Raw genomic sequence first — 15,725 nt, 5'->3', positions numbered from 1 at the left:
CTGCCCCCTGTACGCTCCAGCGAGGTGTACAAACGCAGCAAAACACGCAACAACATCTTCAACACCCACGTCACTTGGCATCACCTCTCCTACTTCCCGCTTGTGCAAGTCGTCCGGCAGAGCGACGCCATATTCTCCGCCGCACTCTCAAAGATCGGTGATGGTCATGCACTCGAGAAGGAAGAAATCGACATGTTTCAGGCCCGCTTCGTTTCCAAACAGGACGCAAACTCCCGCTGTCCTCACGCCGTCCGGCTATTCTACTCCAACAAGGATGCCGAGGCGTACAACACGCACGACGCCGTCCAAGACGTTCACGATATTCACGAGGCTAATGCCGACGACTCCATCATCGGCTACCGCACCGATGCTGAGTGTGAGAGCGCAAAGCGTCGGCTACACTCACTTACCACAGCTGAGGTTGGTAACCTCCCTCGAAAACTCGTGCTATGCTTAGGAAAGCCCTACATGCTTACCCTAAACATTGACGTGTCCGACGGCTTGGTTAATGGGGCGGTGGGTCACCTCAACCACGTGCAGTTCGACGAAATGGGCCACGCAAAACGTGTTTGGCTCCACTTTCACTGCCGAGCAACTGGCAACATTGCTCGCCTGAAGGCCAACCCGATTCGTCAAGTTGCTGGTTCTGTCGTACCTGTCGATTCCGTCCCGATAGAGCTGCGCACCGCCACTGTGACTTTGGACAGAAGAACGGGTGTGTCCTGTCGTCGCAAGCAGTTCCCCGTGATGCAAGCGAGCGCTGTCACGATACATAAGTCGCAGGGCGGAACGTACAGCGAGGTGGTGTACGATTACCACAAGCGCCATCCCCAGAAACTAGTTTACGTTGCGTTGAGTCGAGCCACCACTCTGCACGGACTCTACTTGACCAACGCAGAGGATGACTTCACCTTCTATCACTGCAGAGAAAACCCGGATCGGGCCTTGTCGGACGAATTTCGTCGCTTACAAAACCATAAGCTCAACACGATCGCCGCCGAGTGCTTTGCCGTCCTCCACTCACCGCATAGATTAGCGATATGCAACATCAACGTGCGCTCCTTGCCTGCACACGCCTTCGATGTGTCGCACGACCATGTCGTTCGCGAGGTACCAGTACTGTGCTTGTCGGAAACGTGGACGGACAGTGCCGTCGAATTGCCCGGTTACAAGTGCGTTACCCTCGCAAAGCGACACGAGCGCCGAGCTGCTGGAGTTGCCGTGTACGAGCACTTCGGAGGAACCACGCTTTCACCGCGAAACGTTCCCTACCAACTCAACACGCTGCCCCAGATGAGTTGTGGCGATGCGTGTGCCATTCAAACATCACAGGGCTTCATCGTCGCAGCTTGCTACCTATCACCAGGAACCTCGCGGTCCGACGTCACCGACTTCTTTCTCCGTAACTTCCGTGCGGTGTGCCTTGAGAATGCGCCGGTCATCATCACTGGAGACTTCAACGTCAATGTGCTTCGCCGTGAAAACGAGTGGCTTCTCGCGTTCCTTGATGCCGAACTTGGACTTCGCCTCTTGTCGGACGTCACACAGCCTACTACGCGCAACAACACCTGTTTAGATCTTGTGTTCGGAAAGGGCATCCCATCCCGAGTGCACTGCGTGACATTTCCGACCTACTTTAGCGATCACAAGCCGGTTCTCGTGGTCGTCGAGTGAACTGTGTGCAAACTGATATTTCATGTGTGTTTATGTCGTAAGACTATACTTCGTGCTACACGCGCCTTGTCGTGGTCATCGAGTCTCTCTTCATGTCGCTCTACCGATGCCGCAGCACACCTGCTTACTTACTAAGGTCACGTTCACTACAATTCATATTGCTACCAAAGCCGCTCACCTTACTTCGTATGACATTGCTGTGTTGCTATCGCATTCATTGCTTCGCCCTTAGGGCGAAACTGTGACATTTTTTTTCATTTTATTTACAATAGATCGGTGGGGAATATTTTCAGTGTTACCGCCACCGAGTCTCCGCCTGTCAAAGCTGCAGCCGCGGTAGGGTCTCCGACTCGACAAGCGTCCGGCCGGCGAGCGGGGCCGCTCATTCGGAAGAAAGTGACGGTGGCGCCACCTGGATTTTCAATAAAAAATGCCTCAGTGCAGAGCCCTCGCTGGACCCACTCCGCCAATCTAGTACACTTTACGCTTACATATAGCTGTTGCCTCAACGTCAGCGCATGCGCAGATCCAATGGGTATCACGACTCAAGCGCAGATCTCGGCGCGGCGGCGGAAACCGGTTGCGCGCAGTGTCGGCGAGCTGCTGCCGAAGCCGCCCGCGTATCGCCAGCGCGAACGCGGGAAACGTCCTATGGCTTCATCTGATCGGGCGGCGCCGCGCACCGGCTCACATAGCCGCTGCTCTCTGTCGGCGCATGCGCAGTACACAGGCGGTAGGTTGCGCCAGGTGTTCTAGCAGCTGCGGCGTCGCTGGTTGCCATGGCTAGGGTGCGGCTGTCTTTCTGTGAAACACCATACTTTTTACGCCTAGCTTAAACAGCTTCGCTCTTAATAATGTGTGAGTGTCACCAATTGTGTTCGACTTCGTATTTGAATGTGGCTGGAGGCTCCTACCCAAGAAAATTGGTAGGCGTACAGTGCATCAATTTCTGTAGAGGGAGCGTTAATTATGTGATGTTCGAAGCGTACAACAAAACCATTGTATCGTCGAAGTTACGATGCACTAGTTGCTAGAAGAGAGAATAAGTAACGCCCAAACTTAGCAATAATTACCACTCCGGCCGCCATAACTACCACTATAATGCGAAGCGACGTGGTAGAAGGTGTCGTTGCTATACCGGTACATAATATTGTTACGTAGTCGGTAAGTTTTATATGTAATGCCACAATGACTAGGCCGCCTCAAGTGGTGACAGTGTCTACGATGCTATCTCCTTCTTGGGAAGAAAAGCACGTGTGCGATTGCTTTACCACTTCAACCATGTCTGCTCTTAGCATCACGACGCACCACTGGGAGACTTGGCTTTGTACCAGTGTCACTGTAAATCTTAAGTAACACAGAGTTCTCAGAGCATACTATTTCGAACAGAGCGTCGTTTGGGCATGACTGTGCTTGAATTTATATATTTCCGAGAAAGAAATTTGTACTGCACTATACCTTATCGAGAACCCTCGCTCGAGCCAAGCTTCTTTCTTTTCTGGCGCAAACTATTCTTATTTATTTTTTGTCGTGTCCGCTTATTTTTTGTCATCTCAGCCAGAAAATTGCCCGCAAGAAAATATTGACCGCTGAACTTAGTCTTCTAAAGTAATATTAAGACAAATAAACGATATGCTCGTTAAGTGATCAAAGAGAAGATGCGACGAACTATTGATACGATAGACGTAAGAGAAAAATGCACCTGCCTTCAAGAAACACGCTTGCCAAGAGCCGAAATGTGTTCTCCTTTAATTTGAAAAGAAACGGTAAGCGAGAGCCCGGTGCCAGGGACAGGATGATTGCAAACAGAATTAGAGATGCAAGAATGGCCACCCAGACCTGGAATTATAAAGAATAGTGATAGAAGAAAACAGGATCAGAAATTTGTCATATAATGTGCATAGTAAACAAGATGAAATTTACTTTGAGTGCTTATTTTATATTTCATTCTTATTCCATAGCGCAAAAATGGAAGGGCGATCGCCCCAGGTGAGACTTTCTGCAATACCGCTGATATAATTGACAGCATTTTAGCTTTTCGCAAAAAAAGGTTCATGATTTTGCACTACAAATAAAGACAAAATCATAGCACTCATTCACCGTGAAGGTATGATAAAAGAATTACTTTAACAGGATACGCTAACCTTCATTTAGTCACATTCTCGCTGAGAGGTTCTCTGATATCTTCTCATTTTTAATGGCAATGGCACACAGATTGTCGTATGGACTTAAGTGTGTTAAAATTTGTGAGTGCCATGTTTTGGCTGTACCTTTAGTTGTCGCCCACGGAAAGACAATAAAAACAAAATTAGCGCACTGAAATCTTCTCCCTGGTTCTAATACAACCAAATTTATAAAAGCAGCTTTAATTCTTTTCTGCGAAAAATTGTGCATTGGCGGAAGCTTTCTAAATATGATAGAACTTTGTAAAGAACAACAGCACAGTGTATTTACGGTGCAGATTCCTTATTTCTTAAGCGGTTCCTGTCGAAAGCTGGAAAACTTAGGGCGCATAAAGCCAGGTTCTATCAGAACAACTTTAGTGTCGAGGTCTCTTTTTCTTTTCTCGAGATATTTAGTGTATCCGAACATTCTTTTCGCAATATCGCAGATAAATAATTTTGCGAAGAAAAGTAATTAACAGTAACCTACAATCTCATAAGTTAAAAAAATTGTGCAGTGACCAAAGATATCGGATGGATGGATGGATGCAAAACTTTAATGAAAGTCCTGAGGTACGCGACTCCGTGCGCAGCGAGCTGCTCCCACGTTGGGACAGTCAGGCCATGCCCGACCGCCGCATCGTGGGCCCTCTGGACAGCCCATAGTTGCACCCCGGCATCGGGGCTCTTGATAGCGGAGAGCCAACGCCAGAGCATATGGTCTAGGCTAGCGAAGTCATTGCAGTGCCTGCAAGAACTACTGGCATAAGTGTCGGGATAAAGCTTGTGTAATAAATCCGGGCTGGGATACGAGCCTGTTTGCAATAATCTGAGTGTCAATGCCTGCGCTCTATTTACCTTCTTGTGAGGAAGGGGAAAGTCTCTCCTTCTGAGATAAAGGTGCTGCATAATTTCGTTATATGTGGTCGGTTGATCTCTGTTCTTCACCAATGAGAGTCGGCGGGGGAGTTCTCCATGGTCGCGGAAAGCGAGACCTCGCGCCTCGGAGTGGGCCAGCTTGTTCAGGTTTGTGGGGCCTCCCATGATGGATCCCATGTCAGCGGAGAACCACGTGAGAGTGTGGGTGGCGATGCTTTTGCCGTCGAGGATGCGACAGGCTTCCTTACACACGGCGTCAACGCTGAAGACGCGGATGGCTGCCCTGAAGTCGCTGAAGATATTGGCATGTTTATCGTCCAGGAGGGCCAAGGCAATGGCAACTTGCTCGGCCACATACGACGACGTGCTTCGTACGGAAGCGCCGTTAACGATCGAACCCCTCTGGTTGATCGACACTACCGTGAAATTGTTGGTGCTGCCTTACTGGACCGCGTCAACGAAGCAGCTGCCGGCAGGGAGTTCTGTCGCACGGCGTTGGAGCGCCACTACCCTGGCCTTCCTTCTTTCCACGATGCGCTGGGGATGCATATTGCGCGGGGCGGGGGATATGATGATGTTGTCTTTCTGCTCTTTCGGAAAGCCCCAATAGGAGTCTTCAAACTTGGCCGGGAGGACGCCCATCTTAGTTAGCAGTCGTCGGCCCGCCCTGGGGCTGGAGAATCTGAGAATCTGTGCCCTTTCTTGTGCTTCTTCAATTTCTTCCAGGGTATTATGAATACTGAACTGCAGGAGTCGGTCGGTGGGTGTGTTTGGGTCCCAGCGCGCTCTTGATCCCCCTCCTTATCATGGCATTTAGCTCGTCTCGCTCGGCTCTTTTCCAGACGTGCATGGCCGCTATGTACGTGAAATGGCATAACAAGAAAGCGTGGACTAGCCTTATCAGATTATCTTCGCTCAGGCCTCTCCTTCTGTTAGCTACCCGCTTGATTAGACCGATGACGCTATCCATCATCTTTGCTAGTTTGTGAATGGTGATGCTATTTGTGCCCGCCCCTTCGAGTATCATTCCCAAGATTAGAATGGACGCGACTTTGGGAATCGGATCTCCGCCCTTGATGTAGAGATTAATGTCGCTTTTGGTGGGGAGTTTCCAATTATGTGGCTTGCGGCCCTTTCTAGTTGGGCTGTAGAGAAGGAGTTCCGATTTCTTTGGGGAGCACTGGAGTCCCGTGTCTGTTAGAAAGCGCTCTTGTGTGTCGACAGCTTCCTGGAGAGCGGCTTCGACTTGTCCCTCACTGCCTTCCGCGCACCAGACAGTGATGTCATCCGCGTAGATCGTGTGACTGATGCCCTGGATCTTGTCTAGGTATCTCGGGAGGTCGACCATTGCGATGTTGAAGATGAGTTGAAGGGGGCAGTAAGTTGCCGCATGCTATAACCCATCTTATTACTGATATATGTTGAGTCGGCTTGCTTTCAATCAGTGTGAACGTACTCCTATCGTATATAATAAGTCGACGAGTGGCTAGGCAATGGAATCATTTTAATATAGATATGTCTTTAGTGTAAACTAATAACAATTCACAGCTGCATACTCGTGGACAGGACTAAAGAGGGCATAATACACCGACAAATTTGTATGTGAGGAAGGCCGCTTGACTTTTATCACGATACACACATTTCTAACTGCTGTAGTGCAGATGTTATCAATATGTGTGGCCCTCAGAAAAGTGTTTCTTTTGAGGCCTGAATAACAGAGGGTACATCTACAAAGTAAATATTATGACGACGGCTATTTTCGTTTCTAAAGAAAGAATTGTGGGGAGCTCCGTATTTAAGAGGTGTGTAGCGCTCGTGAACGAGGATTTATCTAGGCGTTATTATCTGTGATTCGTCTGAGGGTCCTGAATTCGCCCCGCTCGGTTGGTAAATCCTCGAGCTAGCGCATCGGCCCTCTCATTGCCCTTGATCCCGGCATGTTCCGGGCACCAGACCAGCCTTTGATTCTGGGTTAGTCTATGGCCTAGCAACTTTAGTGCTGCTGTGGGCAGGCGTCCCGTCATAAAAAGCCGGCACGCCTCCTGTGAGTCTTAAAATTAACGGCCGCTCTCCTCTTCGCTCCCAGCATTCCACGGCCAGAGCTATGACCATAGCCTCAGCCCTGGTGGCCGAGGTTGTTCTTGTTGAGGCACTCGTCATCAAATTCTTTTCCTTGTCCACTACTGTGGCCATGTAGCTAGGACAGTTATATCGCGTTGCGTCCAGGTATGTCACGTTTGGCTCTTTTCCGACCCTCTCCCTGAGCCATTTCACTCTCTCATTCCTTCTTTTTGCATGGTGTTCTTTGCGCATGTTTCTAGGACTTGGTGCTACCGATATTTTCTTTTTCTTTTTTTGCAAGCTTCGCATGGCTCGTTCTCCAATTCCTCATCTAAACGTTTAGGATAAGGTGGGGACCCTATCCTAACGAGGAGCTCTCTGCTTGATGGAGTTTGGCTTAGACGGTTTCGCTGGGATATAAGGGTCGCTGCCTTAGTTCACTGTAGGTGTAATGTACCCCGAGCACTAGAAGCCCTTTAGTGGATGTACTATGTGGTAATCGAAGCGATGCTTTGTAGGCGCATCTAATGATGGAGTCCACTTGACTCTCTTCGATCTTGTTGAGCGTGTAGTGCGGTAGGCTATACGTCACCCTGCTCATGACTAGAGCTTGATTAAGTCTTAAAGCGTAATTCTCATTCATCCTTTCCTTGTGATGTCTGATGCGGTAAATCCGTCTAGCAATTTACTCGACTGTGGTCCTTAGCGCAGTAATGGTGTAGTCTGCTGTGTTGTTATTTTAGGAAGGAGCTTCTAGTACCTCTCTTCGTTCGCTTAAAATTGACTTTGCGGACACAAACCCCACCGGTGACGATTTTTCCAGTGAAGACAAGCGAGGGAAATTGTGTTTATGTTTACGTTTTCATAAAAGTTCGACTTTGGACATTTTCCTCCAAATTTCTATTGCGTAGACCTATACGTTTTTTAGTAGTTCGCTTCAAAATATCCCGGCCTTTGATTTATTTTTACAGCGAAGCCGTATATGGCTAGCTTCTGGCTGATCGCGTCCACGGACATCGCGTACACGGACGCCTGTGAGCTCGAGGACCTGTGACGCCTCCTTGAACTACCCTTGTTAACACATGGTACCCAAAGAGACAAAACAATGCTCCGGAGCGATTAACTCTTTTGCCCAAACGCTAGTCTGTGACGATGCGTGTCGTAACATCAGTGATATAACGTAACAGTCGACCAACCAATAGCTGTGTCTCATTATCTCTTGACATAGCCATTTCCCTAGCGACATCATCAGTTGCCCCTGGACTCGCTATGGTTAAGAACCGTGTCACTCGCTCCGAAGAAGAAGAGAGCGCCTTCAAGGAGCGCCGGCCCGCTCAACAGCACGAATGAATGCAAAAGCGACGAGAAGCGGAACGTGGAGTGGCCCAACGTGCTGCGGCCGATGGTGCAAGGTGGTGTGAATCTAGTCGCCTAAACTCGCTTTCACTCGCACATACATCAGCGATGTTATGTGCTCTGTTCTTTCAACCATTTAGCATAACCACCAAATTAAAAAAATATATAATTAAACAAAACCACCTGCTTCGCTGGTCTTCCATCTTCACATAGTGGAAGGGCTCCGAATGTTTTGTGCTTATTTGTGTGTTTTGTGTTTTAATGTATGGACATAAAGAGGGCCACATTGCTTGTAATGTGTTCAGAGCTTCCCGTAATCAATATCGCTCATAGGTACCCCATTATAATTTGCGAAAACGATCTCCCATCATTTGGACAGCGAAACGCACCTCTGCGCCGAACACGGAGAACGAGCTGGTGATGCTTGTCTGCTGCACACTGTCCCTGCTGAAGGCTCCCACAATGATAAAGTCTTCGTACCACACGGGGAAGCTGGGTTCCGCCAACTCGTTCCGCTCGGCTGTTGGGCTGTACAGCACGAAGGACACGTCGCACTCCTGGGCAGTTCAGAGTTGGCAGTTTAAAGGTAATAAATTCTGCTAGTTGGTGAGCTATAATTCAAGCTATACAGTAAGTTCTAATCTTTCATTTCCCTTCCCATCATGCAAGGGCAACAAAAGACGGACAAGAAGCATAACGAATAGCTGTGCTAAGTTGCAACCGAATTTAATATCGCGATGTTTAGAGGTTTGCATGCATCTAAACTATCAAATAGAGAAGAATAAAGAGTGGTAGCTGGCAATTTTCACCTAGATGCGCAGAATGCTTGCCGGCCTTGAGAAGAATAAGATACATAAAAAAAGAATAGTGAGTGAGGATTGGGAGAGTGTCATGAGTCGGACGCCGGCGGCACACGAAAATGAAGAAGACGAAGTTCGCGGAGCGTTCGAAACCGCGCGAGCGCTCGAGACACGCGAACCGAGGTGTAATCCGCGAGGGAGAAGCGACGAAACATGATTATCGACGTGGCTCTTGGGCTGGAAGGTCGCTTCGTCAGCTATGCTCTGACGACGGGAGTGCGGAGAGCCCGGCCACGGAGCTCGTGACGCTGGCAAGGCCCAGGCGTGGCTGTAGACCTCGGAGACGTCCGGGCGAAGCTCCTGGGACCAGCTGCTGCTGCTCACGGTGGTTCCAATCTTCTTCGCAAGAACTCCACTTCCTCGGCCGAGCCCGATCAACCGATAATCGCCGTGACACCTGGCCGCCATGCAGATCGTCGGAGGGCGAAGAACGCTGTAGGGCACTGGAAGACGCTGGTTTTTGCAATAGAGTTTGCTTGAAATTTCACAGCCTGCCGTCCAACAATATCTACTGAATGATTGGATTGAGCCTGTCGCTTGCGCTGAAGCGCACGCGCAGGCGGCCCAACCGGCGGGCCATCCATGGCGAGACTGAGCGACCAAGCACCGGCGAAGCAGCCGTTAAACCCTTGCCTAGTCACGTGGTACCACAGCAGCGAGGCCCCGAGTGAGTGCAGCTGCGACGCCTCTCCTCAGCACATCACGTGGCGTGACGTCACACCTGCCACACCTGCGCTCCAGTGGCTCGCACTCCGGCGGCTCAAGGTCATTATGACGCGATGAATGACCTTGCGAGACATGGTGTACTAGACGTTTCGCTCTAAAAATTGTTGGCTCTCCGGTAGTCGAAAGTTGATGTAAGCATGAAATGGCTACCATAAGGGGTCTTTTGCTGCCTGTGGTGCCACCAAGGAGGTTGAGTTTTTTTTTTCAACCTCCTTGGGTGCCACCGCGTTCAACCGCTTTTCTTCCAACAGGGCAGCGCGCTCAGCGTCTGTCGCTACTTTTTTCTTTTGTCGCCTCGAAGTGGTCGGCTGCACATGTTCGGCCAACACACGGACCGCTGTCGTTGAAAAGAGCACAGGCAACGCTGTCTCAGCGCCAAAAGATTACAATCAAGCGCATGGTGCCCTGTATCTGCCGTCTCAATGTCGCTATTGGAAATGACAAATAAAAATGTCACAGTTTCGCCCTAAGGGCGAAGCAATGAATGCGATAGCAACACAGCAATGTCATACGAAGTAAGGTGAGCGGCTTTGGTAGCAATATGAATTGTAGTGAACGTGACCTTAGTAAGTAAGCAGGTGTGCTGCGGCATCGGTAGAGCGACATGAAGAGAGACTCGATGACCACGACAAGGCGCGTGTAGCACGAAGTATAGTCTTACGACATAAACACACATGAAATATCAGTTTGCACACAGTTCACTCGACGACCACGAGAACCGGCTTGTGATCGCTAAAGTAGGTCGGAAATGTCACGCAGAGCACTCGGGATGGGATGCCCTTTCCGAACACAAGATCTAAACAGGTGTTGTTGCGCGTAGTAGGCTGTGTGACGTCCGACAAGAGGCGAAGTCCAAGTTCGGCATCAAGGAACGCGAGAAGCCACTCGTTTTCACGGCGAAGCACATTGACGTTGAAGTCTCCAGTGATGATGACCGGCGCATTCTCAAGGCACACCGCACGGAAGTTACGGAGAAAGAAGTCGGTGACGTCGGACCGCGAGGTTCCTGGTGATAGGTAGCAAGCTGCGACGATGAAGCCCTGTGATGTTTGAATGGCACACGCATCGCCACAACTCATCTGGGGCAGCGTGTTGAGTTGGTAGGGAACGTTTCGCGGTGAAAGCGTGGTTCCTCCGAAGTGCTCGTACACGGCAACTCCAGCAGCTCGGCGCTCGTGTCGCTTTGCGAGGGTAACGCACTTGTAACCGGGCAATTCGACGGCACTGTCCGTCCACGTTTCCGACAAGCACAGTACTGGTACCTCGCGAACGACATGGTCGTGCGACACATCGAAGGCGTGTGCAGGCAAGGAGCGCACGTTGATGTTGCATATCGCTAATCTATGCGGTGAGTGGAGGACGGCAAAGCACTCGGCGGCGATCGTGTTGAGCTTATGGTTTTGTAAGCGACGAAATTCGTCCGACAAGGCCCGATCCGGGTTTTCTCTGCAGTGATAGAAGGTGAAGTCATCCTCTGCGTTGGTCAAGTAGAGTCCGTGCAGAGTGGTGGCTCGACTCAACGCAACGTAAACTAGTTTCTGGGGATGGCGCTTGTGGTAATCGTACACCACCTCGCTGTACGTTCCGCCCTGCGACTTATGTATCGTGACAGCGCTCGCTTGCATCACGGGGAACTGCTTGCGACGACAGGACACACCCGTTCTTCTGTCCAAAGTCACAGTGGCGGTGCGCAGCTCTATCGGGACGGAATCGACAGGTACGACAGAACCAGCAACTTGACGAATCGGGTTGGCCTTCAGGCGAGCAATGTTGCCAGTTGCTCGGCAGTGAAAGTGGAGCCAAACACGTTTTGCGTGGCCCATTTCGTCGAACTGCACGTGGTTGAGGTGACCCACCGCCCCATTAACCAAGCCGTCGGACACGTCAATGTTTAGGGTAAGCATGTAGGGCTTTCCTAAGCATAGCACGAGTTTTCGAGGGAGGTTACCAACCTCAGCTGTGGTAAGTGAGTGTAGCCGACGCTTTGCGCTCTCACACTCAGCATCGGTGCGGTAGCCGATGATGGAGTCGTCGGCATTAGCCTCGTGAATATCGTGAACGTCTTGGACGGCGTCGTGCGTGTTGTACGCCTCGGCATCCTTGTTGGAGTAGAATAGCCGGACGGCGTGAGGACAGCGGGAGTTTGCGTCCTGTTTGGAAACGAAGCGGGCCTGAAACATGTCGATTTCTTCCTTCTCGAGTGCATGACCATCACCGATCTTTGAGAGTGCGGCGGAGAATATGGCGTCGCTCTGCCGGACGACTTGCACAAGCGGGAAGTAGGAGAGGTGATGCCAAGTGACGTGGGTGTTGAAGATGTTGTTGCGTGTTTTGCTGCGTTTGTACACCTCGCTGGAGCGTACAGGGGGCAGCTGGCGCAAGTCACCGCACATTATGAAGTCCAAACCGCCGAAAGGGTCGTTGTAGTTGCCAGTGATCTGTCGCAGGTGGTCGTCGACACGTGCGAGAGTGTCGCTGCTCATCATGCTGCATTCGTCCACAATGACGCACTTGACGTTTGTGAACGCTGTACGGAAGGAGTTGAGGTCTCCGTCGCGCAAGCCCCCGTCGGCACGCATACTGAGCTTGAAGGCGGCGTGTACAGTGAGCCCACCGATGGCGACCGCTGCCTTGCCTGTTGTGGCGCACGCGACGTACGCGTTGTGCGTGCAAGTGGAGGCGGTGTTAGTGTAGCGGTTGTAGGCATCCATAATTAGGCGTAGAACGAAGGTCTTGCCGCAACCGGCAACACCAGTCAAGAAGATTCTTAGTGGGTCAGAAGTCGGTGTGGTTAGGCGGTGGATCACCTCGCGAACAACTTCTAACTGTTCCTTGTTGGCGAGACGCATCATTTCCCTGTAGGCGTCCCCGGTCATGACATCCTGACGCGTGCAGACGGCGGCGCAACGACCTTTTGGCGCTACGGAGTTAGCATCAGGTGGTCCGAGCAAATCTTCGTCGTCGTTTTGGTCGACCAAAGGAACGTGGTGTGGGTCAGTGGCAGTGTGTAGTTCGCTACTACGGGCGTCGTCGGTGCACATTTGGAGGCATATGTGGCGCAGCTGGTGAATGTCGAACTTACTGTCGTACTCAGATCTTTTGAGCAGCAAGGCGTCCATGTTCTCAGCGTACATGTGCTCAAAAGCATTGCCATCCAAAATGTCTACTTCCCGGCGGAAAGGAAGGAACAGTGTGACTGCTTCCCGCATGTAGTTGAGTGATTCGTCGATGGAGTAGCAGCGGTAACGAATGACGGCTGGGTCGCGGCGCTTTTGGTAGGTGTGCAAGTTGTAATGCGCCACAAAGTCTGCCAAGCACACGTCTTGCAAATTGTCTGGGCGGTCTTCATATCTGCGCAACACCCCAAATTTCCATACATCCGTTGACGCGGCGTCGAGACCGGCTGCTTCCATCTGCGCGCGCGTTTTGCGAACGCGCGTGCGCTCTTCCGGTAGGCATGTGGCAATGTAGGTGATTCGTCTACTGGACTCGGACATCTCCTGTCGGAGGAGTGTCCACGCAGCTTCCTGAGCACTCATCTCAACAGCCTTGAGCATCTTAACGCCGAGTAACCGAAGAGCCTGGCCATAAGGAATGTTTGGAGTGTCTGCCAAAATGTCCGACACGGCTTTGTGCAGGTTTGAAACCCCGCGATTGGACTTATTTACGTATTCCACTACATAAGCAGCACACGAGTAGGCGTCAAGGATGATCTGAAGGTCCATGTTTGAGTCGAGCATGGAGGCGACCCACGGATTGAATACGTTGATCCACTTTTGCTGCACTGTTCGCTGTATAAACAAGGTCGGGCGCGTCACGCCAGCGCGGAGCACGGAGACGTATTCTTCCTCGGTAGTGACTGCATGGTGCTCGAGGAATTGGCCGATGCTGTCGTAGTGCGTGCTTTCAAGAGCGGCGTGCATCTGCAAGAAGCGTTCCTTGAGTGCGACGCGCCGCGTGGCTTCGGCATCGTCTTGTGTGGGCGGATAGGGAAGTAGCACCATGGTGTTGTCAGAGGGGCAGAAAGGAGCGCCAAAACGGCAACGAGAGTTTCCGCGCTTGTAGCAGGTGTGTGTGTGTTGGTGCACTTGAGTGCGCAGGCGTGGCAACACAGAGGTATCGAGGGACACGAGGTGCGTTGCGAGGCGGATCGTTTCTGGCATGTCGGAGGAGACGGTTTCGCACGGTGCGTTGTCCAACCAAAGTAAGATGTGAGCGTGCGGACTACCTCGGTGCTGGAATTCAATGCGCTTGAAGTAGTCCACGACGCGGTAAGGTTTGAAAGGCGAGTGAGTGCGGCTACACAGGACATTTAGAATGACGCTCACGAGCTTGTTAAAGTAAATGGCGCACACCACGGGGTCACTGTTGACGAGCTGAGCACGGTATATGGATGTCATTTCCGACACGTGCACTTCTAAGGTGGGATCTTGCTGGCGCAACCGCTCAAGCAGAGCGAGTAATCGAGGCCAATGCATCTCTGAGGCTGACAGGGTGAGGAACGCAGTCGGCTTGCCAAGCTGGCGTATCATAGCGAAGACATCTTTCTTTCGCTGCTGCCAGTAGTGGACCGTGTTGGGAACGCCCTTCATAAAGGCCATGTCTTGGTCAATGGTATCCTGTATGAAGTGTTCGTCTTCAAGCATTTGGCGTGTAATTTTGTCGGTGTCGTCGTTGACGCGAAATGTGACGGCCAGGCCGCGACTGACTCTAAATCGGAGCACTTTCATTGCCATGAACAGGATGTGGTGAGGCGAAACACCGCGACGGTCTTTGCGACGTATCTCACTGGTGGCATATGTAAAGGGCGTGGGATGAGCTTCTGCCTTTACGCGCCGGGGCTCCCCAAGGTATATCTGAGGGAAGGACAACTCTTCTGCTCTTTCATCGTACAGTATGCTCAGTGGTTGTCTGTGTTCACCAGGAGCTATGGCCAGGTAGCGCTCTTCGTCCCACACCACGGACTGTTCGAATGCGTTAAGCGCCACGCATGCATCCACTGGATTGTGCACGTCGGGACACTGGGGTATAGTTTCGACGGAATCTTCGAGCAGTTGAAATGCGTCGTCGTCGGGAAGAGCGTCTAAAGAGGAGGCGTCAAGAGTAATACCAAAGTACCTGTACAACGTACTCCGACACAAGACGTCAAGCCAAGGTTTCAAGTGAGATTTTTTCACCACGCCAGAGAGGTATGATGTCTTGTTGAGAATCCTGCGTTTAATGTGGACATTGATGGCATGGTCTTCGTGAATGTTTCGCGGCAACGATTTAACCATGGTGTCCACTTCAACAGGTACGTTAACGACGGGCCCCACAATGCCATACTGTCCTCCGCCGTTCATGAGGCGACGAATTTGCATGAATGGTAGACGGGGTGCAATCAAACGCTCACTCACCAAGTTCAGTGGAGGTAGCCCAGCGGGAATGACCGGGTAAACGTAACCGTTACTTCGAGAGAGGGCCGGTATGGTACTCCTTTGCAGTGCGCCGCGGCATGTTGAGCACAACACAAAGGAATGCACGTCTTCGTCTGGAAACTCGGCTGCGAGCAGGGGCACGTGATGAACTCGGACAGGCGAGAGGTCAGCTTTAAACCAAAGCCGATCGCAAACATCACACGCATATCCGAATGGATTATTGAAGAACTGTCTTTCGAAATGCGCGGTAGCCGCCGCCAAATGTGTCTGTGGGCAGGAGGTGGTCACTTGTGGCAAGCGACGCTGTCGCCTAGTGTCGGCTTCGTGTTCTCTCACCGCTGCATCGTCACGGCGGGCACGATGCGAGGCCGCTTCCTGCTGCCGTACTGCAGGGTCTTGCCGGCGTTGTCGGTTCGAGTCGGCTTCGTGTTCCCGCACTGCGGCATCCTCACGGCGGGCACGATGCGCGTCCGCTTCGTGTTCCAGAACTGCAGGGTCTTGTCGGCGTTGCCGCCTCGCGTCGGCTTCACGTTCCCGCACTGCGACATCCTCACGGCGGGCACGATGCGCATCCGCTTCGTGTTCCAGAA

At 51.5% G+C, this 15,725-nt stretch overlaps 1 protein-coding gene across 1 annotated transcript; it reads right to left on the bottom strand.

The window, feature by feature from the left end:
* Positions 1–10,416: 10,416 nt before the first annotated feature.
* LOC119456683 (uncharacterized) lies at positions 10,417–15,060 on the bottom strand. Its single transcript, XM_037718509.1, has one exon. It carries the CDS (start codon positions 15,058–15,060, stop codon positions 10,417–10,419), a length of 4,644 nt encoding a protein of 1,547 aa, XP_037574437.1.
* Between the last annotated feature and the right edge of the window lie 665 nt (positions 15,061–15,725).

This window comes from Dermacentor silvarum, chromosome 6 (assembly GCF_013339745.2).
Source record: "Dermacentor silvarum isolate Dsil-2018 chromosome 6, BIME_Dsil_1.4, whole genome shotgun sequence".
NCBI lineage: Eukaryota > Metazoa > Arthropoda > Arachnida > Ixodida > Ixodidae > Dermacentor > Dermacentor silvarum.
Note: the sequence above shows the minus strand (reverse complement) of the source record. Positions and strands in the feature narration are given on the sequence as shown.